The sequence below is a fragment of the Periplaneta americana genome, chromosome 3, assembly GCF_040183065.1.
Source record: "Periplaneta americana isolate PAMFEO1 chromosome 3, P.americana_PAMFEO1_priV1, whole genome shotgun sequence".
Classification (NCBI taxonomy): Eukaryota; Metazoa; Arthropoda; class Insecta; order Blattodea; family Blattidae; genus Periplaneta; species Periplaneta americana.
The window spans coordinates 80,217,249-80,244,595 of record NC_091119.1 but is presented as its reverse complement, the minus strand read 5'-3'; the positions used below and the strand labels follow the sequence as shown (position 1 = coordinate 80,244,595).

The 27,347-nt window shown below is 34.3% G+C and overlaps 1 protein-coding gene across 9 annotated transcripts in view; it reads right to left on the bottom strand.

Moving 5' to 3' along the window:
• The window catches only part of Btk (tyrosine-protein kinase Btk29A), a 361,167-nt gene that overhangs the window by 17,817 nt on the left and 316,003 nt on the right, over window positions 1–27,347 (bottom strand). For all 9 annotated transcript variants that reach the window (XM_069820854.1, XM_069820855.1, XM_069820852.1 and 6 more), the window contains 5 exons: window positions 23,739–23,910; window positions 20,553–20,721; window positions 15,886–16,004; window positions 15,661–15,779; window positions 10,246–10,379 (listed from right to left, as the gene is read on the bottom strand). In XM_069820854.1, coding sequence (XP_069676955.1) covers window positions 10,246–10,379; window positions 15,661–15,779; window positions 15,886–16,004; window positions 20,553–20,721; window positions 23,739–23,910 — 713 coding nt within the window. The remainder of the gene's footprint in view (window positions 1–10,245; window positions 10,380–15,660; window positions 15,780–15,885; window positions 16,005–20,552; window positions 20,722–23,738; window positions 23,911–27,347) is intronic.

The following is a 27,347-nucleotide window of genomic DNA, read 5'->3' as shown; positions in this document are numbered from 1 at the left end:
TTGAAAAAAGGAATACAAATTTCCTTTACAGCACCCTTTAACTATAAAATTTGAAATACCATCTGTGCCAACTGTTTTGTTGGTTTTAATTCTTTCACTGCTTTATGAACATCATCATGCGTTACAATCAGTACTGGTATAGGTAGACTGTCTAATATTCGTAATATTGTTTCCATAAGTAAGGTTATGTTTTATACGAACAGATTTCAAGTGATTAGCAAAAGCATTAACAATTTATTTTTGATTTGTAAGGTGTTTATCATTAAGAATTAATTCGGAGGCATAACAATCTATCTTACGAAATGATTCAATGTATTTCCAAAACTTTTCTGTTTCATTTTTTAGATTTTCATCCATACCGGTATATTTCGAAGACATGATATTTTATCAGATTTGATTTTTGATTTAATAAGATTTCTATAATAAGAAAATGTTTGATAATAAAATTCAAATTCGGGTTTTTTTAATTTTTTATGTGCCTGATCTTTCTTTCTGATAAGTTTATGCAAACTGTTAGAAAACCATTGAGGAAAAGCAGATCTTGTAACTTTAGTGACAGGAACTGTCTGAGATATGACGTTATTAATAACAGAATTGAGTGAGCTATCTGTATTATTAACATTTACAGCTTGTTAAACACAAGAATCCATCATAATTTTATTATATAGACTACAGTCAGTGTTGCCACCTTTGGTACAATTGTACGGATTTGATACAATTTTAAATGGTCTGTACACTCGTATGTAGTTCATTTTTTGGTGCAATTTGTATTTTATAATGTGAAAACTGAGAAATTTAATGTTTTATGAGCTATCAATGTTGAATTACAGATAACAACAGCATGTTTATTGTCAATGATCACAATAATATTTAGTCAGCTTAAACTTAATAATTGAACGCATCCAGAAATATGATTTGGTAGGGGCTATTTATAGTCAGTGTCACAGAGCAACATCAAGCTGTATAGCTGTAGGCCAATCTTACGTGAAGTGTGGATGGTTGGAATGGCTGGAGCTAATGGACAAGTTCCGAATAAAAATAAAAGTTACAGAACTTCGAACACTACTGGTATTGAGAGTTTGATCTTTTTATATTATATATATATATATATATATAGTTAATTCCCGATTTACCATGCAAATCGTCTGTAGCTGCATTTAGATTGGCAACAGGCCATGACTGTTTGGCCAAGCACCTGCATAGAATTGGAATATATCAGTCCCCTAACTGCCCATTGTGCAATTCAAATCAAGAAATGGATTCGGAACACCTCAAAATCTGTGCTTCAGTGGCTGACCATGACAATATTTTTGAAAAATATTGGAGTGCAAGAGGTCAAATGACTTTATTATCAAACACCTGGCATTAGAAAACAACAACAAAACAATATATATATATATATATATATATATATATATATATATATTGTAATGAAGCCCATTCACATACAGGCCTGTTAAAAAATAAATGTTTCAAAGATCACACACTTCCCACCATAATGGATACAGACACATCAAGACAGTAATAAGCTAAAGCTTTCATGTTTCTTTGTTCCCCCTCTTTTTTCTTTTTTTGATTTGGCAGGCTTGAGCTTCCTCAACCCCCCCCCCCCCCGCCATCACCATGGGTGTGCCACTGTAATTGTAAATATAAAGTACCAGTAATTGCTTTTAAAATTAAATTTTTCGTTTTCTTTAATGCTCTCTTTTCTGGTTTCCTGAAAATAGGTTTCTGTTGTTGAGGTGATGATATAATTAATTGAAGTCACCTTGGGACAACATTGGGTATGCCTGCCTATATGTAAAAAAATATAGGTAACTCGTTTTGCTGTAAATACAGTAAAGGAACAACAACAAATGTTAGTTTCCTCTCATGTATTAATGTATTTTCCCAGAATTTTTAATTTCTTGGGTGGATGGTAAAGTTGATATGGTACATTTAGTAAACGAAAAAAAGTACAGTTTGGTACAATTTTCCATGAGATCTGGTACATTTTATTTTAGGTCAGTGGCAGCACTCACTACAGTATAAATTCATGTAATTGCATTGAGAATAAATTAGGAAGGAACTTTGGCGACTTTGAGGGAAATTATATAGTATGACTTCAAGAGTTATTAACAAGAATGAATGGTACTTATCTTGCGAAACTAATCAATGGGGGCCAGGTTGACAACACACACTGTTATATTTGTCAAGTAGGCTTCTGTCGTTAACCTTGGCATTTTGTTGTTGAAGTCCAAGGCAACAGAATGATGAAATTAAATCATGAGTCTTAATTTTAGCACAGTAATGAATGTCTCCAGCACAACAACTAGATGACCAATTCATAGCAAAAGCATTAAAATCAATAAGAATGAGAACTTTATTATTATGTAGAGACCCAGAAACAAAATTTGGGCCACCTGAATTTTCTAAGTTCCAGTTATAACATACTGCGCATGCTCAGTAAGCACTTGGAAAATTCAGGTGGACCAAATTTTGTTTCTGAGTTTGTACATCAAGATGGCTCTCAAGAAAAGTAAGATGTGATCTAAGAAACTTTGGATCAGTATTGGGTGGAAAGTAGTGATTACCAATTAACAACTGAATCCATCAGCCATAAGGATCTGAATCCATACACATTCACTAATGAACTCAAGGTCATGTCCCCGAAATACTCCAGGTACTGGTGGTATGTGTTATTGACAGCTATTATGACACTGCCAACACGAATTTTATTAATATCCTCAAATTTTCTATCACCATGAAACGTAGTGTAGCCATGTTTCTATAAGACAGGTAATAGTATCATTATTCCTAACAACATTTTCAGTCTCTTTTGGTATTTAAATCTCCAACACTCTAATAATATATTTCAAGATGATTGCTTGAATTACACATTTTAAGTCAATGGTAACACTAAGAGGCATCTTCGACAGATCCCCAGGTTCACTTGCAGTAGAAGCAAAATGTTACCATAAAAGGGTGTAATGAGTAGAACTGCGACTTTGCCATTTTTGCCTATTTTATTCCTTTATTCAAAGTTATAGGAACTTCAATTAAATATCCATTATAAAGCCTTAGGAAGTTCTATAGCACCTAAAAGTGAGGAGCTTGGTATCAAAGTTGAGCAACTCCACTTTTGCTTTTTTTTTTACAGGAGAGGCGAAAAACTAGATCCTTGGAAACCAATGCCACCGTTATATATATATATATTTTTTAACATTCTCATGGACCATATAAATATTTTTTCAGTCTCAAAATGTGATTAAAATTAATATTCAGGTCGAAATTTAAGTTTAAAAAGTGCAGTTGTCCATCTCTGAAACTAAGTCATGGAGTTGTGTTTTTGAAACCAAATGAAGCCATATTTAAAGTGGAGTTGTCTGTTTTTGAAACCAAATGAAGCCATATTTAAAGTGAAATTGTCTACTTTTGAATCTAAGTCTCTTCTAACTTGGTTTCAAAGCAAATTTACGTAAAACAGTACTTATTCATCCACAAACCAATTATATAAACAATCAGCCATGTTGGATTCGCGATGCATGATGGGAAAAGGTGAAACGAATGTGGGCTTCTCATTGGCTACCGGTACTGAAGGAATTGGCCTAATTTGAAACCAAGCCACAGTGGAGTTGTCTGCATTTTGATTCTAAAACGCATAATTAAGTGCTATTTTCGCTCCATTCGGTCCGTTTTTGAACCTTAACAGTTCCAGAATCGCATTCAGCACACAAAATTCTATGAGAAACAATCAATATCTCGAAATCGCAAAAAAATGGAGTTGTCTAACTTTGATACTATGCTCCTCAATTGTCTATTTTGGTGATAAGTGCCTACTTCTGGTAATGAAACCTATAAATGCCCATTTTTGTCTTTTAACTTTTCGAAGTTTAAAATCAATCCTTTATTTCAATCCACTGTCAAAGAAGGAATTGAAAAAAGAATGTGATTGAGTATTTTGGGTAAATATTGTGGCAAATGTTCAGCTCGTTTCTATGGCAAAGAAAATCACGTTCTTTTAACACTTAATATCAGATTACATCATAGTATGTATCTAAGTTTGTAGAATGTGGCATCACTGTACACTTCTAGATGTCTTTAAAATAGCAATTCTTTGAAGTTCTGTTTCATTTAATATTTTTCACTGTCATTGGAAGTGTTATGCCAGTTGAATCAAACGAGTGAACATGGTGCAGATTCTACATTAAACCACAGAACGAAAGTAGTATTTAAGCCAAAACAATGCCAAAGCAAACATCGTCTAAGAGTGTGTTGCTAAAAAAATGGTTATCCAATGCCTACCTACTTCACTTACACGATTTGGGTTAAAAAGAAATGGTTATCAGATGATGGAAATGATCCTAATTTTACTGCCAATGTAGCTGCCAAGAAGTAGGTTGTGAGGTTTTGATATTTTGTTGTGAGATATAGAAATCTAGCATTCATCACTTAGAACATGAACTCAAGGTTCATGGATTATTTTCATATTCAAGGTAAACGTGGGGGAGAAAAAAAAAAAAAAAAAAAAAAAAAAATCAATTTTGGGTTGCAATAGTTTCAGAAACTATTCCTTTCAATAAGCTGGAAAATAATACAATGAAGAAATTTCTTGGGGAATAGACAAAAACACAAGACCCTGTCCAGTCCACATTAAGTAAATACAACGTCATGAAAGATTGGAGTTGCTGCTATGGAAAAGACTGAAAAGATATTAAAATAGAATCCTGGATGGGATACAGTAATGAAAATAGTGGCTATACTACATGGAAAGGTGCAGGAATTGGAGCCTCATCAGGTTACTTGTTTGAATATGCTCACTTCTTGTGAAGCTGAAAGAACATTTTCTACGCAAACATTCTTAGTGATAGAAGAATATCCTTTGTAATGGAGAATAATTTAGGAAAATATATTGCTGTGCATTGTTTTCACGACACAGTAGCATTGCACATTGCAAAAAGCATGACAAATATTAATTTGAAAACAATAATTGAATTATTTAAGTGCCTATTAAGATCCTATTTTGTATTTTTAGTGCGTATATAAATGGCTATTTCAAGCATTTTTACTGCCTTCTTGCCTGCACATTTTCCATTTTTTAGTGTCTACATTTCATAGCTTTAGTAATGAGACACCCAACTGGCCAAACGTCTGTATTATTTTATTAAATGGAAATCTTTTTCTTCAAGCAAAATATGAAAAGAAGAAAACATTTGATATTCAGTTTTTAATTTAGTTATAATATAACTCTTATATTATAAGAGTCCTTAAGTTAAGTTGTTTCTATAAGAATTCCTCTATATTATTATATCCAAACCTTGAAAAAAATTAACATTTCATTTTCAATCTCTCAGGTACAGTTTCGAATAAACTTGAAATTAAAACACCCACAGTATGTTTACAGTTTTTATTATGTTTTCTAGCAACAATTTGATATCCTTCACTATAACTCGGCAACATACATTTCAAAGTGCGCAGAAATCAAATGTTCCTACTGATCAGACTGGAATGGGAATTAAGTCGTGTAGAACAATGACATCATGTGCAAGTCAACAATGGAAGCATTATGTTTTGAATGTTACCTGGCTACATCAGTAGGTACTGAAAGAGATTTAGTTTTCTGTTGCATTTCAGGAATGTATGTAGCAGACGCTGACATGACAATATTACTCAGTTTTGCATACTCAGTCAACACCTGGCTATATGATTTCTTAAATCCACGTTCATTCACCTGATGACCCAATTTAGGTTCAGACTGATTCAATTTTGCAGAGCAACTACCTTTTTATACAATTTCGGTCATTTGTATTTTAAGGGCTGCATTCTCGTTTTTCAATTCCTTCATTTATTTTTGTAGAATTTTAACATTCTAAGATTTCGCCTACTGTATTTAAGATGGTAGCACTGTTCAGTACCACCGTTTCCATCTGTATGGATAACGAGTCCATCGATGGTAGACTTGGGAGATGAAGATCATGACATGGTGATATAACCTCCTTCTCTGAAGCATCTTGTCTGGTTATTGTATGCAGCGCTTCAAATCAGTCAGGTCCTGTGGTAATGGGGGGACATACACAACATCCTTCACGAACTCCCACAAAAAGAAGTCGCAGGCTGTTGGATCAGGTGATCTTGGAGGCCAAGTCAGCATTGCCAAATCCTGATTCCCGGTGCGGCTGATCCAACATCCTGGTCAGGTGTCATTCAGGTGCTTGAGAACATCATGATGGTAATGAGGAGAAGCACCATCTTGTTGAAAAATTGCATTAGGAAAGTTTTCCTCTAGTTAAGATATTAACCATTCTGTTAACATGTCTAGGTAGGTGTGGCCAGTGACAGTACGCACGGCAAAAAAGAAGGGTCCATACACTTTGTGTGTGCTAATCGCGCAAAACATGTTTACTTTTGGTGAGTCTCTCGTACTCCCCAATGGTATGGGGGTGTTCTGTACCTCAGATCCTAACATTATGGCAATTCACCTTTACACTCAGATGAAATGTTGCTTCATCACTGAACACTAGTCTCTCTACAAATCCATCTTCTTCAAGCGCATGCACGTTTGCGTGAACTGTGTACTGTGTACAACTACAAACAGTAGACAAGCGAACTTAAGAAGTTCTTCTATTGCTTAGCACCTCTAACGGCTTTTGCATAAACTACAACTACAAACATAGACAAGCTAACTTAAGAAGTTCTTCTATCATTTCATGCCACTTTTGTTTCTGTATGTCATTTCAGTAAAGAATACGTGTAAATGAGCTTTAGTTTTTGCACAATTTTTTTTTAATTACTCTGTATAACAACGTGTGCAATCAAATACAAGTTAGGTTTGAGAACCTGAAAACTCTTAAGTTTTTTCAGCTGTGCGAGGAAAAGAATATCGATTTTGCTCGACTTCGAAGTGAATTGTGTGTTGTGTATGCGACAACTGAAAATTTACTGAGTGTCTAAATTGCTCATCTATTTAAAGAGAACCGAATTGTCTTCTTCTGCTTTTAAAGAGTTTTTCAAGCTCTGTGCTTTAGTTGTCTATTCCAGTTACAAGTGGCTACTGCTGAACACTCTTTTTTTGGTGCTTCAACATATTCACACATACTGTAGAAACACTAGAGGGCAAGACAGACTTTCACATTTATCAGCAGGGAAAGGATTTATATGTAAATACATATTTACTTATAAAGCTAATATAATTTATATTTTGCATTATCTTTATGTTTCACAATGTGTAGGGTTGAAAAATCCTACTTTTATTTTCCATATTTTTCCATATTTTAGAGTTTAGTACATATTTTCGTTAATTTCCATATATTTTCCATATTTCATATAAAACAGTCCATATTATATTAGGTTTAACAATAAAACAAAACAAAATTCCATTAACTTTTAAAAATACATTTCAACAATAGAGATTTAAACACATGTTCAGTAATCCCTTTAACATCAGAGTTATTTGAAAATTAGCAGTCCTATCAACAATGGGAAAGTAAGTTACAAAACTGTATTAATTTAATTTAAAATTTTTAACAGACTTCAGTTGTGCAGCTCAACAGTTAAATGCCAGTCAGAGTACACATAGGTTCAGTTTTGTAAATCATACTATAAAGACGGTAAATATGCCAAAAGTACGTCATTCAGTCAATTTAAAATCAAAACTAACAAGTTACATTTCAGAATTTAAAGAAGATGGTTTATCAACTGACAATAAAATATTATTTTGTAATTTGTGTCAGTGTGCAGTATCATCTACACAAAAGTTCCTGGTGCAACAACACATTACAACTAGTAAACATCAGGCCAACAAACAACTAAATTCCAAGCAGAGACAATTGTTTTTAACACAACCAACAACATCGAATGTAAGATCTGAGTTTAACATCGACCTGTGCCGTTCTCTCATCTCTGCTGATATTCCTCTCTACAAACTAAAGAATAAGGTCTTCAGGGAATTCCTTGAAAAATATACTCAACATACAATCCCGGATGAGTCAACACTTAGGAAGACGTATGCTCCATCCATCTACGATGAGACAATACAGAAGATAAGAGATGAAATTAAAGATAGTTCAATTTGGGTTTCCATTGATGAGACTCCCGACAAAGAAGGTAGACTTGTTGGTAATGTAGTTATCGGTTTGTTAAGTGAACAATATTCTGAACGAATTCTTTTACATTGTGATGTTCTAGAAAAGTGCAATAACAAAACTATAGTTAAACTGTTCAACGAAGCTATGGGTATCCTGTGGCCAAAGGGTATTATGTACGATAATGTGTTATTCTTTATTAGCGATGCTGCCCCTTATATGGTCAAAGCTGGACAAGCATTATCTGTTGTATATCCTAAATTGACTCATTTTACTTGTGTGGCGCATGCATTTCATCGTGTGGCAGAAGTGGTCAGAGACAATTTCCCTAAAGTAGATTTGTTGATTTCATCAGTGAAAAAAGTATTTCTCAAAGCTCCCAGTAGAGTTAACGTGTTGAAAGAAATGTACCCTGAAATTCCATTGCCACCAAAGCCAATTTTAACTAGATGGGGTACATGGCTAGAAGCAGTTGAATATTATGCCGAACATATAGACTCTATTAACAATGTTCTCCTTGCATTGGACTCTGAAGATGCAGTCTCAATTGATACTGCGAAAACAGTTACCTGTGACATAAGTGTGAAGAATGACTTAGCTCACATTCAGCATACATTTTCATGCATCATAAAAACGCTCAAAAGTCTCCAAAATAGGCACCTTTCACTATCTGAAAGTTTTGAAATTATAAATAGTACTGTGGAACAACTGAATCGTGGTAGAGGTAAAGTTGCAGATGCAGTAAGAGCTAAGGTGGACACTGTACTTTCAAAAAACCCTGGATATGAAGAACTACAAAAGGTTGTTGCTGTGATGAGTGGTGAATCAACAGTGAAGATTAACTTGGACTTATCCCCAGCAGACATTGTGAAATTGAATTATGTACCAGTTACTTCTTGTGACGTCGAACGCTCTTTTAGTCAGTATAAATCTATCCTCAGAGACAATAGAAGAAGATTCACTTTTCAGCACTTGAAAGAAATGTTTGTAACCTATTGTTATGGTAACAGACAATAAAAATTGTGTTTTGTTGAAACTACATTGGAAGATAAGGTACGTCCATTATATTTTTTGTTTAGTTTGATTAAAATGTACCAATATTTAACGTACATAGTCATTTTTTTTATAATTTTAAGTCCATATTTAATTCCATATTTTGGTAAAAATCCATATTTAATTCCATATTTTGGTAAAAATAACTACATATATATTTACATATTTCATATATTTTTAGTCCATATAAATCCGTTCCCTGTTTATCAGTATTAGCTATAGAAAGAAAACTGGTGAAAATGAGTATGAATTTTACTAACTGCTTATCAACGAGTTTTGAAAGAAAGGTGAGCTGTGGATATTTCTTTCACAATCTTTGCCATTTCTTTATTTAATGTTACATTAAGTTTAAAATATTAATATAAAGCATAAAAGAGTTATTTGCAGATCAAACTCTAGGATGATTCTCACATTCTAAATAAACGAATCACCCCTGATTATCTCCAAAATATATAAAAACAATATTGTTGTATAGGTACAACAACAGTGATAATGCTTAAATCATAGCTTAAAACAACAGTAACAATACTTATGTACCTATACAAATTAATGTGGTAATTTATATTTTAATTGCATATTGAAGTCATAATAGCTCTGTTAGTAGAGCAATAGATTACGGACTGGAAGGTCTCGAGTTCGCACTTGGGTGGTAACAGGACTTTCTAGTCACTGTAACTCCCAGACTGGCTCTAGGGTGCACTTAGCCCATCAAATTGAGTACCAGTTCTTTCCAGGTGTAAAAGGCAGCCTGAGTATGGTGCTAACCATATCACTTTCTCGTGTCAACATCAAGAAAGCATGTGTCTGCCTCCATGCTCCTATATGCCTCAAGGCTGTAAGGGGTACCTTTACCTTTTTAAGAGTATATAAGACCAATATTATAAGATCATGAATACATGCATAGCCTATTCTTCTGTTTGTTTTAATCCATGTACATCAGTTGTCCATTAATCATGTTCCTAAATTTAACAGCAGCCTTTCATATTCCAAGAAAAGGGGTTCAGTAATATCTGTCCTAACTGAGCCTTCAGACAATTAGCATGTAATGGATACTAGCAGAAATATTACATAACTCCACTTTCACATACATACGGAGAGAGAGAGAGAGACAGAGAGATACATATATATTTACCTCATATACATCTTTGAAACAGGCCTTAGGTCTTTCTAAAACAATACCACGTTGAACGCGATCCACCACTTCAGTATTCTTCAGTCTTCCATAGGGCATCTTTCCGCAAGTAAACACCTCCCACATCAAAACACCTGAAATGTTGCATTTGGTTACAATAACTTCCCATTCTCATTACTTAACTAAAAAGCCACCAATGTTGTTGGCCAATTTATATTTTAAAAATTAATTTCCTTTGCTATATTGCAGATGAATCTCATTTAGCTAAAGTTATAAACATTAAAGACAATACTGGCAATAATTGAAAATTCAATTTATAAATTAATGAAAATTATAGTGATGTTAGCCTTAAATTGTGGTATCGCGTAACCATACTACAACACACCAAATTAATGTATAAAAAAAAATTACTGTATAGTAATAAAATTGTATTCTTAGTTCTCAAGGTGAAACTGGTGACTATTGAAAAACTTGGAAATACTTGTACCCAGGGCTCGAAATGGACGTTTTCAAGAACCAGAATTATTGGATGATTTCAGAAAGCTATATTTTCACCAATATTGAACATAAATACATGATCTTACCACCATTTGAAAAAGGGAACTTTGAAGTTTTATACTGACCACTCTTTATGCACTCGATGTGAGCCCCATGTATAATACGGCAGACGTTCATGTGGTGATCCCACTTTTGCTAAATCCTCTCAAGCATGTCTTGTGTGACATTGCTGATTGCTTGTTAAGCAGCTTCTCAATTTGGCCAACGTCGCTGGAAGTGAAGGTATGTAAACATTGTCCTTGATGAAACCCCACAGAAAGAAATCACAGACTGTGAAATCCGTGAAAACGGGGTGGCCATGTGCAGAAGGTGTTGTCTGCATCTGTTGCACGATCAATCCATCAACCTGGTAGGTGGTAATTTAGGTACTTCCGGACCTCAGTATGTCAATGTGGAGGGGCTCTGTCTTGCTGGAAAATGAACCTCTGTTTCTCCTCGTCTGTGAGTTATGGCATTAGCCAATTTTTCTAAATCAACACCCATTTGGTCGCAGACAGCATCTTCTGCACATGGCCATCCCGTTCACCAGATATCACAGTGTGTGATTTCTTTCTGTGGCGTTTCGTCAAGGACAATGTTTACATACCTCTACTTTCAGCGACGTTGCCAAATTGAGGAGGCACATTAATACAGCAATCAGGAATTCACACAAAACATGCTTAAGAGAGTTTGGCAAGAATGGGATCACTGCCTGGACATCTGCCATACTACACATGGGGCTCACATCGAGTGCATTTAAGGTCAGTATCAAACTTCAAACTTCCCTCTTTCAAATGGTGGTAAGATCATGTATTTATGATTAATATTGGTGGAAATATAGCCTTCTGAAATCGTCCAATAATTTGTAACCACGGTCTACATTAGTGAGAGCTTATGCAAATGCTATACTGGGTGTTCATTTCAAAGTGTGTCATGACGTCACTGTTGTGAGTCAGCGATTTGAAGCGAGTTTCAGCTTTTATGTCAGAGAAGTTGCCTATTAATCAAGGCGTTCAATCTGAACTTAAGAACGTGTACGGTATAACTTGAACGTCGTAGCAACAGATGGCGGTCTGTATGGTCTGTGTGCTAGCATAACCTCTTTCGAACTGTGTTTTGCGCAGGCAAGTCGTACGCAGGGTATTTGTTATCATCGGTTGCACACAGGAACATTCCACAACATAAATCAAATGCTCAGTGTTCATGTTGACAGTCGAAGTTAATGTCAACAAATACTGTATGTAAGTAATCATCTTAACCCTCTCCCCATATCCCGACAGTAAGAAAAAAACTCACCCCAGTACGTGTTTCCAAACAGTTCACATTCCTGCCACTACTGGAGTTACCGTACGTATTGGTAAGTACTCTTCAGAATGAATGCCGTACTTGCTAGGCAACTTCTCTGGCACATAGGTAATACGCCTCTGCAGAAGATTAAATTGTCTAGGCTCATCGACTAGCCACACGATGTCATACAGCGAGCCATGACACACTTTGAACTGAACACGCAGTAATGCAATAAAGCAGCTATAATGCAGTACAGACAGTGTCGTCAGTATTTTTCACGATTTAATTCACACTTAAATGAAAAATGTATTGAAATATTATATATGTCTATAATTAATACCAAATTAAAAAGATCTGGAATGGACAATAGCCATTTCTTATGAGACGGAAATGGAAAGGTTCCTGAAATTCACTAACCAGAATGTTATTCTGGTCTGCTCCGATCCATTTTGAGCCCTGGTTGCACCAATCACATTTTTTTTATATGAACATTATTCCTATGAGGAATAGTTTTCTGCCTAAAGTTCACTAAGTAGGGTAGTTACAATTACTCGTATAACCACTTTCTATATAAGAAATTGATGGGGTCTGTTACAGACTGTAAAAATAGTTGAGGATCTTTTCATATATATAAAGCATCTTAAAAACTATCAATAGTTTATGAATCTACCTTTCTCAACATGCAAGTAGTAGTAAACATTTAATGTCTGGTTAGTTTTTCACAGCTCCTGTTTATTAAGGGGACCCAGACGTGAGTTTTCTACATTTTTAATAAATATATACCAGTATATATACTTTTTTATTTTTTATCTTTCTCTTGAAATATTAAAGATACTTCCATAAAAATTTCCATGCAAATTTACCATAACAGTGCGAGTAAATATTGAAAAGTAGATTGAAATTGGTTAAATAGTTTGTTCACAATAAAAATGTTAATTGTGGATAAAAATGTACACAAAAATTAAAACAATGTTACATTTAAATACCAATATCTCAAAAGCTCATGGAGCTACAGCTATAAAATTTTGCAAGATGTTTGAGAATGATAAAATCTTCATTGTCCGCCAGTTTTATGTATATAGCTACAAAAATTTGCATTCCAAAATTAATTTTTATTGATTAACTTTGTTAATTATACAATTTCATTAATTAACTGGGTAAAAGAATAAATCCCATTTTGTGTATCACAGGCCAAAGCCTTTGGAAAATCTAAAGATTGTAAGGATAATACCAAATGCTGTCAAAGGATTAAACCTTTAGCAAAGATGTGTGAAAACACAAACTTGTATTTTAATAGTGCAAACTCTATTTGTTGTTTTGCATTTTCTCTGTTTCGGCTTCAATTCGCCTCTTCAGCTAGAGAAGTGTGATGACCAAAAATTCTGTCGATCACTACTCTAGGACCGAGTGGAGAAGAAAAAATCTCTAACGTGAAATTCCAAATTGTAGAATTAATTTTTCATGTAAAATGATCTCACTAGTAGTAATTTTTAGGCAGAGTATAATTTCCTCCTCATTCTTGATACAGGTCCACATCTGTGGAGTAATGGTCAGCGCATCTGGCCGCGAAACCAGGTGGCCGGGTTCGAATCCCGGTCGGGACAAGTTACCTGGTTGAGGTTTTTTCCGGGGTTTTCCCTCAACCCAATACGAGCAAATGCTGGGGAACTTTCGGACTCATTTCACCGTCATTATCACCATTTCATTCAGACGCTAAATAACCTAGATGTTGATACAGCGTCGTAAAATAACCCAATAAAATAAAAATAAATATTTGATACAAGGAAATGAGAAATTCTCCCATGTGATTAATATATCCAGAGATATTGGCACTTTAAAGCAACGTTGTTTTAATCCAGCTTTAAGTTTTGTCTAGAATTAAAATCTTCACTGTGATCAAACTATTTAACCAACTTCAAAATACAGTACTTTTCAACATTTATTCACTTTATTATGCTAAATTTACATGAAAAATTGCATGTAGATATCTTTGATATTTCCAGAGAAGTAAATAAAAAGTATATATGTTGAAAATGTAGAAAACTCATGTCTGGGTCCTCTTAAAGAAGAGACTAGTGAAATACTTTGTGTGGAGTGTGGCATTGTATGGGGCAGACACATGGATATTACAACAAAGTGAAGAGAAGCGGTTAGAAGCATTTGAAATGTTGAAGTTTGAGCAACTACAACAGGTGGCAAAATTTGGTTCCACGGACCAGCTATATTGGCAGGTAAGAATATTATGATAACCATTATATACCCCTGGGTTGAATTTATAAACAGTGAAAACAAAATAATATGATGTATACGAAAATCTTTAAAAAGTTGTGCTAATATGACTTGTACTAATTAATATGATGGCCTTTGCATAATTATTTAAGTTATTATACTGTTATTGAGTAGAATATTGTGACTGGACTTGTACTATGTCACACACTGCACCATGTTGACCATGTTAAAACATCTCACAATTTGTATTTACTGCTATATCAGTGAAAAAAATGAAATTCTGATGACTCTAGTGAAGCATGTGGAAAGTACAAGGCAACGTTGCAGCTAATAGCATTCCCTCTTTGCCCCCTTGGAGGTCGATAATAGGTAGGCAGATATGCAAAGTAAGTGTTTACAATATAATTGAACTACAGATATATGTGGCAACTCTGTCTTCACTTGCACTGTGACACCGAAAAGGTGAGTGATGAGTTACGAATCCAGTTCTTACAGGCTGAACCATGTCGGTAGCAAGAGTTGGGGATTTGGAATTCCAGTGTGACAATACATTGAGGAGATTAGCTGCTATGTGCAGGAGTCCTCAGGTAGGAGCCCTGCAAACCATTAGTCCTTTCATTTATATTTTTCAGTAGATACACTCAAACACTGTAATACCGAACTCTAAGAGGCAACATTTATATAATGCATTATTATGAGATTTGACATAAAATATCCACTATAAGCATAAAATGGACGTAATATGCTAGATAAACTTCTAAATTTGCTTTATGAAATCTAAAATCTTAAAAACATGCTTTAAGCATGAATTTATCCCTAAAAAGGCCAAAACATGCAAATATGCACGGAAAAAGTACACTTATTTCGACTCTTTAAGCCATGAACAGATATTTACAAAGTTTGAGAAGTGTAGTAAGCTTTATAAAAACATGAATTTGCATGGAAATCCTGTGTTTAATGATGACCCACTGCTCGATTGTAAGATAGAAATATATTTTTCATCAAAACTGTTAACTTGTCAGTTTAATTTTTTTTAAATTTATATGTTGTAAACGTCCTTCAGAGCGTCAATTTTACATTAACTGGGCGGAGGGGATTGCACTATTACAGTATTTATGGCCATAAACTCTCAAGTCATCAGTTTCAAATAGATGTAAACTTGGTGGATACATAAGAGACTAGTAAGCAAACCACTTCGCTTATAATAATGTTTTTAAGATCATTTATAATTCACACAACTGTCAAGTAATGACATGTGCGATCTATATCACAAAATATTATATTTCAAAAGTTAATTATAATTAATATGTCAAACAAGTTCATTTGGACAATGTAAACATATTTTGACAAAATATAACTTACCATATGCCCAAACATCAGACTTCGAGGAGAATCGCGTGTAATTCAGAACTTCAGGTGGTGCCCACTTGATAGGGAACTTGGTTCCTCCAGAACTAGTGTACTGGTCATCCAGCACATATCTGGAAAATTTGTCTAATCAAATGCTGACGTAAATTACCGGTACTGCTGTGCCACATATAAATGAGATATGTCCACATTAAAATGATAAAAATAATAATGACGAACCTGGCAAGTCCAAAGTCGGCTACTTTCACAACGTTTTCTGAACCAACCAGACAATTTCTAGCAGCCAAGTCCCTGTGAATATAGTTATGCCTTTCTAAGTAGGCCATTCCTTTACAAACCTGTGGACACACAACAATCCATCATCAATTAATTGATAAAACTCAGCGTAAGAAACAGTCCAGATCGTTTACAGGCAGTGAGGTAAAAATAAAAACTCCTTTCTTTCTCTTATTTTCTTTTTCTCTTAGCCTTTTCATCAATATTCACATGATCCTTTAGTGTGAAAGGTCACAAAACAAATAAGAAATGCAAAGTCAGTTATTTAATGCCAGTTCCTAATAATTTTATAATTTTTGAGCATAAATAAAACAAAAAAAGAAAATTCTGGCTGATTATATGCAGTCAGTACTGATCAATAGACACTAAACCCAGATATTTCAGTCATTATTAATGATAAGAAATATGTGTAAATGCATATTTCATTTAAGATGACTGACGACGCAAGTTGTTCATGCATAATTTCAATCTTTTTGTAGAGTAAATAATTGTTTTCTTGTTTTCTGGATTCGGTAAAACATATTATTATTTACTTCAGCTGACGGCATGCTTTCTCTACAAAATTTATTCAGAACTCTTTAATTTCACTTGAGGAATACGTACAAATTACTAAAATTGAGCAGAAAGCAATAATATTTATTTTATATGGTTAGTTGATACACACGACTTTAAGGTGTGCATTCTTGGGTAGAGTTCAGTGTATGGTACAGTTGACAAGGAGTGACTAAGTTGGTGTGATTGTTTTGATGTTCTTTGTGTAGAGGGAGTTGTGATGTATTAATGAGTAGCAGAGTTTCTTTTAGGGAGGTGGTATTACCACAGAAAAAACTATAAATTTTCTTTTAACGCAAACACAACAATCAACAATAACAAGAATGAGAATGAGCAACAATGGAAAATTACTCCTTCTACTCTCTTTCCAGCTAAAGATTGAAGTAAATGTAAATAAATGCACGTGGCATAATGGTTCCTGATTGGCTATTGGACGCACAACGCCTCCACGCTCATGCTTGTCATCTTCTTCCTCACATTCTTCTAAAATAATAAAATGTATAATATAAATGGAATACGGGTAAATTAAACATGCTTATAAGAACACTTTTTTACGATTTAAACAATATTTATATTAGTAATTTCAGACACTGCATGATAAATCATTGTAACGTGTATTATGGCAATGCACATGTGTAATAGGCATTAAGTGGAACTCCCAAGAGACCTCCAGCTTCACAGAACACATCAGCACAGCTGGTAACACAGTGCGAGATTCTGTGTTGCCAACCTCAAAGAAATTTTTGTAGAATTAAAGAAATTCTCCATTCTTCAAAGAATAACATTTAATCACGAATCTACAGAAAAAGAAAATTAACTATTCCCAGTAGAAAAATAATGAACTCTTCGATATCAACATGCATAGCAGCGATCTCGGCTGGGGGGAACACGTTACTGACACAGTAGGAAAGGCATGGAGAGCGATACACTTTGTGATGAGGGTACTAAGAAAAGGTTCTGATAAATCCAAAGAGTTGCATATAAGTTACTAATTCGACCAATAATGGAATATGGTGCTGCATGTTGGGATGCTTACAGATTAGATCATATTAAGACATTGGAAAAGATTAAAAAACGGGCTCTCAAGTGTTGTAATAATTCAACATTAAAATGGGACACACTCATGGACAGGAGAACGCGAATTCGATTATGCGCAATGTACAAAAACATACAGAGGTGAGCCTGCCTAGAGAGAAACAAAAAATAGGTTGCAGCCGCCAAATTACTCTTCAAGGAACGACCATTCAAATTACTCTTCAAGGAACGAACACTTACATAAATTGAGGGAAAGAAGACAGAGGACGGACACTGGAAAGTTTTCTTTTCTCAATCGTACTATAAGGGACTGAAATGCTCTATCTGCAGACTTACTAAAGGTTTTACCAATAACCAAAAATGTATTTAAAAATAGGCTTAAGGACTTTACTAATAGACGGTAAAATATTATGCACACTATTTTGTGGTTTTACAAGTATAGTGAGTAAGCAGAGAAACATAGTGAATCTCCAGTGATTTGTATTGGGTGTGCAGTGTGTTGTAGTGAAAGTGCAGTGAGCTTAAAAGTAAATTCTGAGAGTTATAGTGGCAGAGAAATGATATAGATTTATAGTGAAAGGGTGTGAGTTATAGTGAACGTTCTAAATTGCTTGTAATGTGGTCTAGGCTAGCGATTTGAGGTTAATATAGTAAGTACAATTCTATAGAATAATAAGGGTGTAATTGATGTTTGTTGTTTGAAGTGTTGTATCAGTGAAGAAGTGTGTTGTGTCAGTGATAAAATTGTGGTCTCAATTAGCATTTGCATGGTTTGGCAAGAAGTACAAAACAATTATTTATGAAGTACTTTTTGGACAAAAATGTCACTTATGTAACCTAAAATATCTTCAAGACGGCACTTATGAGAAATAAAATATAAAAATACATCAGAATACCCATATATTTTAATGCATTAGAATATAATATGCACCGAATGGCAACAATCACCTGTAGTGAATGTGGGACTATCTTAAAGATATCTGTACCATAGTTTTTACCAAATGTAGTTTGCAATATAAAATTATGGCTCTAACAAGGAGAGGACATGCTCTGTATATCACCGAATGAAATAAGACTGTGTGAGATGAAAGTACAAGACGTACTATTTAAAGTCATACCTGGTATGGGTGGCCAATGACCCCTCGTTTTAGAAATACTGGCTATTGTTTGTGACATACTTCTGTTAGGTGCCTAATAGGGAAGCATTAGACTATGTAACAGCGTAGCTCGTGCTGAGTTGTTATCCAGGGAACCCCAGTTCGAATCCTAATGCCTTCTCACTTTTTAAAACTTGATATTATTATTATTATTATTATTATTATTATTATTATTATTATTATTATTATTATTATTATTATTATTATTATTATTAAAACCAAAAGGACAATTTGGCCCAAGAGTGCAACATCAAGTAGATGAAATCACTTCTAAATTCGGAAATATATGTGTAACACGTTCTTCATCAGGAAAGCTGACATCTCAACTCCATAAGCAATACCTGGAGAAAGTAATAAAGACATATGTGAAAGAGCAGCCATTTCTTCTAATTCTGGACTCGTGGGGAGGGCAGGTAAGGCCTTCTTTGTATGATGAAATATTTACAAATGAAGAAAATGAAGTAACGTGCAACCTTAGTGATTTCACCCAAATGTACTGGATGATGCCAGTCCTGTGATGTTTATTTTTTTCGACAGGTGAAGATTTTTATCAAATATTTGTAAAATAGCTCTTTTCTTTTACAAACTGGACGACAAATTTGCTTCAAGGAAGGATGCCCTCAAAATTCACTCCTTAATTCACTTTCAGTTGTCAGTTCCTATATTCAAAGCCATGTTGAAATATGCGTGGTATGCATCAAAATTAATAAACGAACGAGAAGTGTTTGTGAATATGAAAGATGTCTGTTTCGCAGCAGAAGTGCGGAAAAATGTGTGTGACTGTGGACAACCTTCTTTCATTTGCTGTGCATGGTACAGGAAATATGTATGTTTTGTGTGTTTTTATGACATTTATCATAATGAATCATGTACAAAATGAAGTGGAATAGAAACAGAACAGACACCAGTGACCTGCCTACGTGAGCAATATTTCCTTGTTTATCCTTTACAATACAATGTTGGTTAATTAGTAATTTGTTTAAAACATGATGAAGCGTTCAATACATTGATAAATATGATATACAGTATGTAAATAGATTACTGTGATCACACTATTAATCATTATTAAAAGAAAAAAATATAGGACCAGTTAAGATTTGAACGCAGGTTGCCTGCTAACAACTCAGCACCCAACCATATGAGCTACGCTTTCACACACTCTAATGCTTACCTATTAGGCACTTAACGGAAGTATGTGACAAACAACAGCCAATATTTCCAAAACGAGGGGTCATTGGCCAACCATACCAGGTATTGTATGACTTGAAACAGTACGTCTTGTACTTTCATCTCACACAATCTTATTTCATTCAGTAATATACAGAGTGTGTCCTCTCCTTGTAAGCTCCCATTTTAATTAATCATAATTAAATAAAGAATACCATTCTGATTTGTGGAAGCAACTTTTGTGTGCATCTTTTCTCCAACAGTATGAACGACACCATATGCTGCATAAAACAGAACCATTCTAACAACTGAAATTCCCACGAACTAGCCATATTCATCACAGGCATATCTGACAAAATTAAAGCTATTAGCTAGTTACACTTTCTATGCACATATAATATCACTGTGACTTCCAGATAAAGATAAAGCTCAGTGCACATTATGGGATCTATATAACAATTAGTACGGAATTATAGAAATTATAGTGACAATGATTATGACTGGCACAACAAAACTTACATCTTTCCTTGACTACACTTGATTTTCATATTTTGATACTGGTAAGTACCTACTTGTCTAACTGACTAGATCGGAAGTCTCTGTATTTGTTGATATTAGCCACAGACCTATACACACAGATAAATCCAAACAGTTGTAATTCTATTATCTGCAACAAGTTCTATATATTCTCATTCTTACCTGTATACACATGTCCAAAAGCATTCCTACATTTCCTCCTAGTGTTGTTTCATGACGACGAAGATAGTTCAGTAATGAACCATGCCGCATGTATTCAGTCACAATGTAGATAGGTCTGTGTTTGCTGCATACGCCATATAGCTGGACTAGGTTCTGGTGCTGAAGTTTACTGCAAAAATCAAATGTAAGTATGTACACTAATTCTGACGATAATGGTTACTTTACTGAACTTTCGAGCTGTGACTTCTGGCGAAAACTAATGAGAGATTGTTAATGAACTTACCATTTATATTCATGTTTTCAGTGAGTGACATAATTTCGCAAATATATACAGTATAATGTAAATAGTACATATTTCCTTTATATATATATATATATATAATGCAGGAGACAAAACAATAATCACATTATTAAAAACTGTAGGAACAAGTCTCCCATTTCAGGAATAAATTCCGGAATCAATGAACCTACAGCAGATGATCCATATTATATTATCATGGAAACCCATATTTGATTAACAATGGCAGACTAAAACACAAATTGGAAAACTAATTTCCATCAACGAATTTACTGTAGAATGTTAGTTGTTGGTTTGTACAGTCCGAAAGTGTAAACATTATTGCAACAACTCATGTGACCAATAACAATTGACTTATAACTACCTTAACAGAAAGATTTGGACCTCTTTGTCCCAAGTACGTATGTACGATCTACCCAGTTTTCCTAGCTTGAAAGTAGTGAGACATGTGCAGTGGCACTGAAAGTTAAAAAATCATGACTGGCCTTAAAATTCCAGTAGTTTTCCATTCTAAATTTAAATTCCACTAATTGTATGGCTGTTATCTCATAATTATACACTGCCCTCAAAAAATCGTGACACTTAGTTTTTTTTTTTTTAACAGAAACCACAACTAAATGTGAAAAAATTAAATTTGGTTTTACTAATCATACAAAATTATTTCCACAGAGATTTAGAACTTTAAGAGTGCTTACATAAATTAAATGTTGCCACAATCTTATTAAAAAAACAATATATGGTTGATTTGGCGTAAACAAAAACAGAGGATGTATAAATCATACATATACTGGAAGGTGAACTTAAGCACTTCGGTGTAAAGGGGAAGTTGAAAATATTAGTCAGATATAGCCTTATGTGAATTTTCGACAGGCCTTGCATTATTTTTCTTCATTTCTAATATTATTATGTCTGATAGCATATAATTTTTCCATAAACTATACTTATATGTGTGTGTGTATACACTGTATATGGAATGTAAATTATTCTGCTTTGCTCCAGGTAAAATAAACAGTAGTACGGCATGCCTGGATGTTGACAGGGAAGACAGATGCACCACAGTATAGGACATTATTATACTAATTTATTTTGAATTTTGCACATTTATTATGATAATATACAGAAAGATAATGTACCCAGAACTTGTTTCATGATAATTGGTCAATTCATTGCGGAGTTATGTCATATTATTCTCCATCTGTATTTCGGAAGTCGGGTCTTACATATAGAACTCGAAGTTGCATTTTTAACACTCTTTTGTTCAGTATAGTATAGCTGTTGACAGCAACTTCAAGTTCGCGTCCAGGAAAATTATGCGAAAAATTGTCACAAAATTTGCCGTTTAACAATTTTGTTGCGTCTAGGTAGTTTAAAGACTGGAAACAGTGAGTAGCTTCCTGAATTATATGGTCACATATTTCCTTGGTTTCAATTTTCTGGGATTCCATTTTCCGTTGCATGCTGGCTGATTCAGGAGGAACCTCAAATAAACAGGTAGATGGCAGCAGCAGTCGGACACTTGAAGTATCAAATACATTGTAAATAGTTCCGAGTTCTTCCACAAACAAGTATTCTTTCATTATGCTTTACTTTTACAATCTCAGTGATTTCAACTTCGCACATGCGCATAATTGTCTACATTTTCATGTGGAGTTCTGAGTAACACAACGAATCCCCTGAGGCACCAAAGAGCGAAGAGTGAAGACTAAACACTCTATATAATGTGTCATGAACATAACCACGAGAAATTGGCAAATGACAGATCAAATACTATGGTATTACAAATACATTATTTGAGCAAAAATTATCATTATGCTGCAGCACTGTAGCACATAAGGATGGGCCGCTCTTGGGCTATAATATAAAAGTAAAATGCTCTATTCATACCTAACAAATATGATGCAATTACGTCTCCTAGAAAGTCACGAGGAATGTACTGTCCTCAGACCACAAATTTTTTACATACCCTTGTAAAACTTTAACAGCAACTACATGACATATTCTGAGATGTAATCCTAGCACTCAGAACAGGCCAACAGATTGAATAAAAAAAATAATAATGGAAAATTAATTTGTTACAGCTTTATATAAAAATCTATTCCATAGTGGGCTTAGATGCATTATAGGTACTGCCAGCTATTTGATAATATCGATTCATATTTTTATTTGGAAATAGTACATTATTGATTGTTATTCTAACACAGCCAACTTAATAAAATTAATTCATTTTTTGTATATATTTCAATAATACATAATGTCACTGCCTTCTCCAAACTTATTCATTATTCATTATAGTTTTTTACGAAAGTATTTTCCCTGGACCCTGTAGTGTTTGAATACCCGCCATGATGACATGCAAACAAACAAACTTTGGTTCTCAATTATTGAAACAATTTTTTTTTATTGGGTTATTTTACGACACTGTATCAACATCTAGGTTATTTAGCGTCTGAATGAAATGGTGATAATGCCGGTAAAATGAGTCCGGAGTCCAGCACCGAAAGTTACCCAGGATTTGCTCGTATTGGGTTGAGGGAAAACCCCGGAAAAAACCTCAACCAGGTAACTTGCCCCGACCGGGAATCGAACCCGGGCCACCTGGTTTCGTGGCCAGACGCGCTGACCATTACTCCACAGGTGTGGACTATTCAAACAATAGGTATCAATAATTTCATTTATCGAACTATTATTTTTTAGGAGATATATTAACTGGCAGTACCTATAATGCATCTGTTCCAAATAGTGATTGTATTATATATATTGTAAAATATATAATCATCAGAAAATCAGAAAATATATATAATTATAATCAGAAAATATATATAATTTTCATGACATTGTTTACTTCTATTGCTACCTTTGAGGAAACTAAGTAAGAACTATATCCTTACGTCATCACTTTGGCTTCCTCTATGAAGTCATCTTCAGACATAGTGCCTTCCTTCATCATCTTGACTGCGACATCTATGGAACCACGCCACTTCCCTCTTCGAACGACGCCAAACTGTCCTGAACCAAGCTCTTCATGTAACATGAGTTCTTGAGGATCGATTTCCCATTTGTCTGAAATGTAACTTATCAAAGTTAATTAAAACTTGGCTACAGTATTTTGGTACTGTGTCTATTATAAGCATAAATTTTCACTACAACACTGAAAACATACTACATAAATACCTAGTTGACAAACATTGTTCCCTTTGCATTAAAAAAACGTCAATATTAAAACAATGTGTTCCAGATGAGCACATTTCCACATTATTTTAAGAAATGTGATGTTTTCTACTAATTTTTTATACAGTGTCATAGGAGGAAAAGCCAGTATTCTAGAAAATTATAGGATCGGTCATTTTTAACAAAAAGTACATATGAATATGTTGTCTATGCCGAATGGTTGTCGAGATAGAACTGTTTGAATGTAAATAAATAAATAAAAAAAGGTTCTGTTTTTGTTTGTTTTTCTTTTATTTCATGCTATTTCTTGTTCAAGTGACAAAGATTTTACAATACATTCTACAAAATTCCACCATTCATCTCAAGATACTTTTCAACTCGTGAGAGATGATGTGTTGCTCGTCAAAGATCATTTCATCCAACTTCATAAACAAAAATCAAGTGTTGAGGTCTGGAGATTTTGGTGTCCAGGGAATGATATCAATCCACTGATTAGGAAAATCTGTTATTGAGATGAGCTCTCACATGGTACCAATAATAAGAAGGGGATTCTTCATGCTGAAAGTACACCCTTTTTATCGAAACTGATTGCTGTTGAGAGACAAAATCCGATCTTGGAATAGCTTGGTAATCATTGTGTATGCTGTATTCACACACTTGCATTTCTTTAATTTCAGTGTCACTTTGCTCTCAATGTAGCAGATGTAAAAAGTGTATTTCATTCAAGGGTGATACTCCATAACTTTATTGTATATGAGTGGTTAAAACGCGTGACTTATAATGATAATGTTGAGTTCGAATACACTTTACTTGAAAGAAATTTATATATATATACACACACAGGGTGTTTCACGAAGATTGTGCAATACTCTAGGATGTGCCTTCTGACATCATTCTGATGAAAAAAGTCATATAAACATGTCACATTTTAAAAATTAAGTTACGCTCTCCTGAATGTTAAACATAAACGTAGATATTATGAAGGTTTAAGTATTTAAATTATATACAACAATGGTACTGGGTGTATTATAAATTCATTAAAGAACATTCACGTCATTACTCACCTGAAAAACATGTATTAAAGCCGGTTTTCAAAGACCTCACCTTTTGCAGTAATACATGTAGCGGCCCGAGTGTGAACTGCACGTGTCGCATTCCCTAACTTCCGTTGTTCGGATGCTAGGTAGATACGTTGTACCAGTGTTGAGTTATCTCTAACTGTGACCCTGATGTCATGAGATTTTGTGTCGCTGCTATCAGCTGTACTGTAACACATACAGCTCCAGACGTCCAGAGAGAGAGAATTCACAATAATGTGTGTTACGGAAGAAAGAAACGTGATTTTATCCGAAACTATTCAAAATCAAACACATGTATATAGGAACTTTTTTCATCAGAATGATGTCAGAACTCACATCCTAGACTATTGCACAATCTTCGTGAAACACCGTGTGTGTGTGTGTGTGTGTGTGTGTGTATATACAGGGTGGACCATTTACGTTGATACTGTACAATATCTCCAAACTAAGCGTTGTAGAAATAAATATCTTGAATAAAAGTTGCTTGATATTATGGGGGAAAGTAAATGCCATTTGTCGTGTTTTATTTGGAGGACGTTGTGATGGTTATTTTAGGGCCAATTTAATTTTTTTTAAATAGGAACCTACATTTTTTATGTTGTTTTCTCATTCCTCATAAAAAACTAAACAACTTTGGTATGAGGCACTTTGCAATTGTTCTTACACCAACGTAAATAACAAAAAAATTATGAATGGCTGTGTATGAAGACCGCAATGAATGGTTGGACCCATTCGAAACAGTCCAGCATCATAGTAGGTGAGGAGGCAATGAGACATTGTGACCGTTGTTTTGTTTACTTTCCACGGTAGGACGGTTTCCTTGTATCTGTCGTTAGTGTACTTGTAGTCGCCTTCGAGTCCAGGTGGATCCACTGGCGGTACGTACCTACAATTAGCGATTACCGAGTAACAACCATCAGTTTCAATCAAGTCGTTTAAAGGCCCATTCACAATGAAAATTAAACATAACCGTAACATAAACACAGAAGTTTGCGCCCAGGCTACCAAATAAGATCATTCACAATGATTCACATAAGCATTGACATAAACATTACCATAAGACGTTAACATGAAAGTTTGCAAACTCCAAACTTTCATGCTTATGCTTACGTGATTTGCAAACAGAACACAATCGTGGAGCGCTGAAGTATACGACAGAATATGAGGAAATGGCGTCGTTGTTATGTTTCCATGGTTACCAAGTATGTTTGCTGTTATGTTTATGTTCCCATCGTGAATGATGGTATGACTTCTTGATTTTACTGTAACGTTAAGTTGTGCCCTATTCGAAGAGACATGCTTTTACGTACACATCAATCGTTCATTCACAGAGTTGGAAAATGCATTCTGGTAGAAGTGCATCATTTTGAACATTTATTATGCTAAGGTACGATGCTTATGAAATAATACTGTACAATACCCATACAGTGGTGATACTCTGTGTACCTACCTTTCATCAATGTTTAATTGTCTACACCAGTGAAAGAACCATGTACTACAAAATGGTTTTACAAAATCTGTTTATTTTGTGATGAGGAATAATAAAACAAAATAAAAAATATTGGTTTCCATTTAAGAAACGTATCTTGAGCCTCAAATGACCATCCAAACGTTCTCCAAATAAAACACGACAAATGGTATTTACTTTCCTCCATAATATCAAGCAACTTTTATTCACAATGCTTAGTTTTGGAGATATTGGACAGTATCAACTTAAATGGTCCACAAATGATTACAAAACAATGGACACAATGTCTCATTGCCTCCTCGCCTACTGTGATGCTGGAGTGTTTCGAATGGGTCCAACCATTCATTGCGCTCTTCGTACACAGCCATTCATAATTTTTGTTGTTATTTAAGTTGGTGTAAGAACAATTGCAAATTGCTTCATACAAAAGTTGTTTAGTTTTGTATAAGGAATGAGAAAACAACATAAAAATGTAGCTTTCTATTTTAAAAAATTAAACTGACCCTAAAATAACCATCACAATGTTCTCCAAATAAAACACGACAAATGGCATTTACTTTCCCCCATAATATCAAGCAACTTTTATTTAAGACATTTATTTCTACAATGCTTAGTTTTGGAGATATTGTACAGTATCAACTTAAATGGTCTACCCCGTATACATATATATGTCTAAATATATAAAATGCTTATTACTCATTTTAATGAGATATGATTTCATAACTGAAGATCTGAACTGACAAACTTCCCAAGTCCATTGCAATAAATTTTTCAGGAGAGCA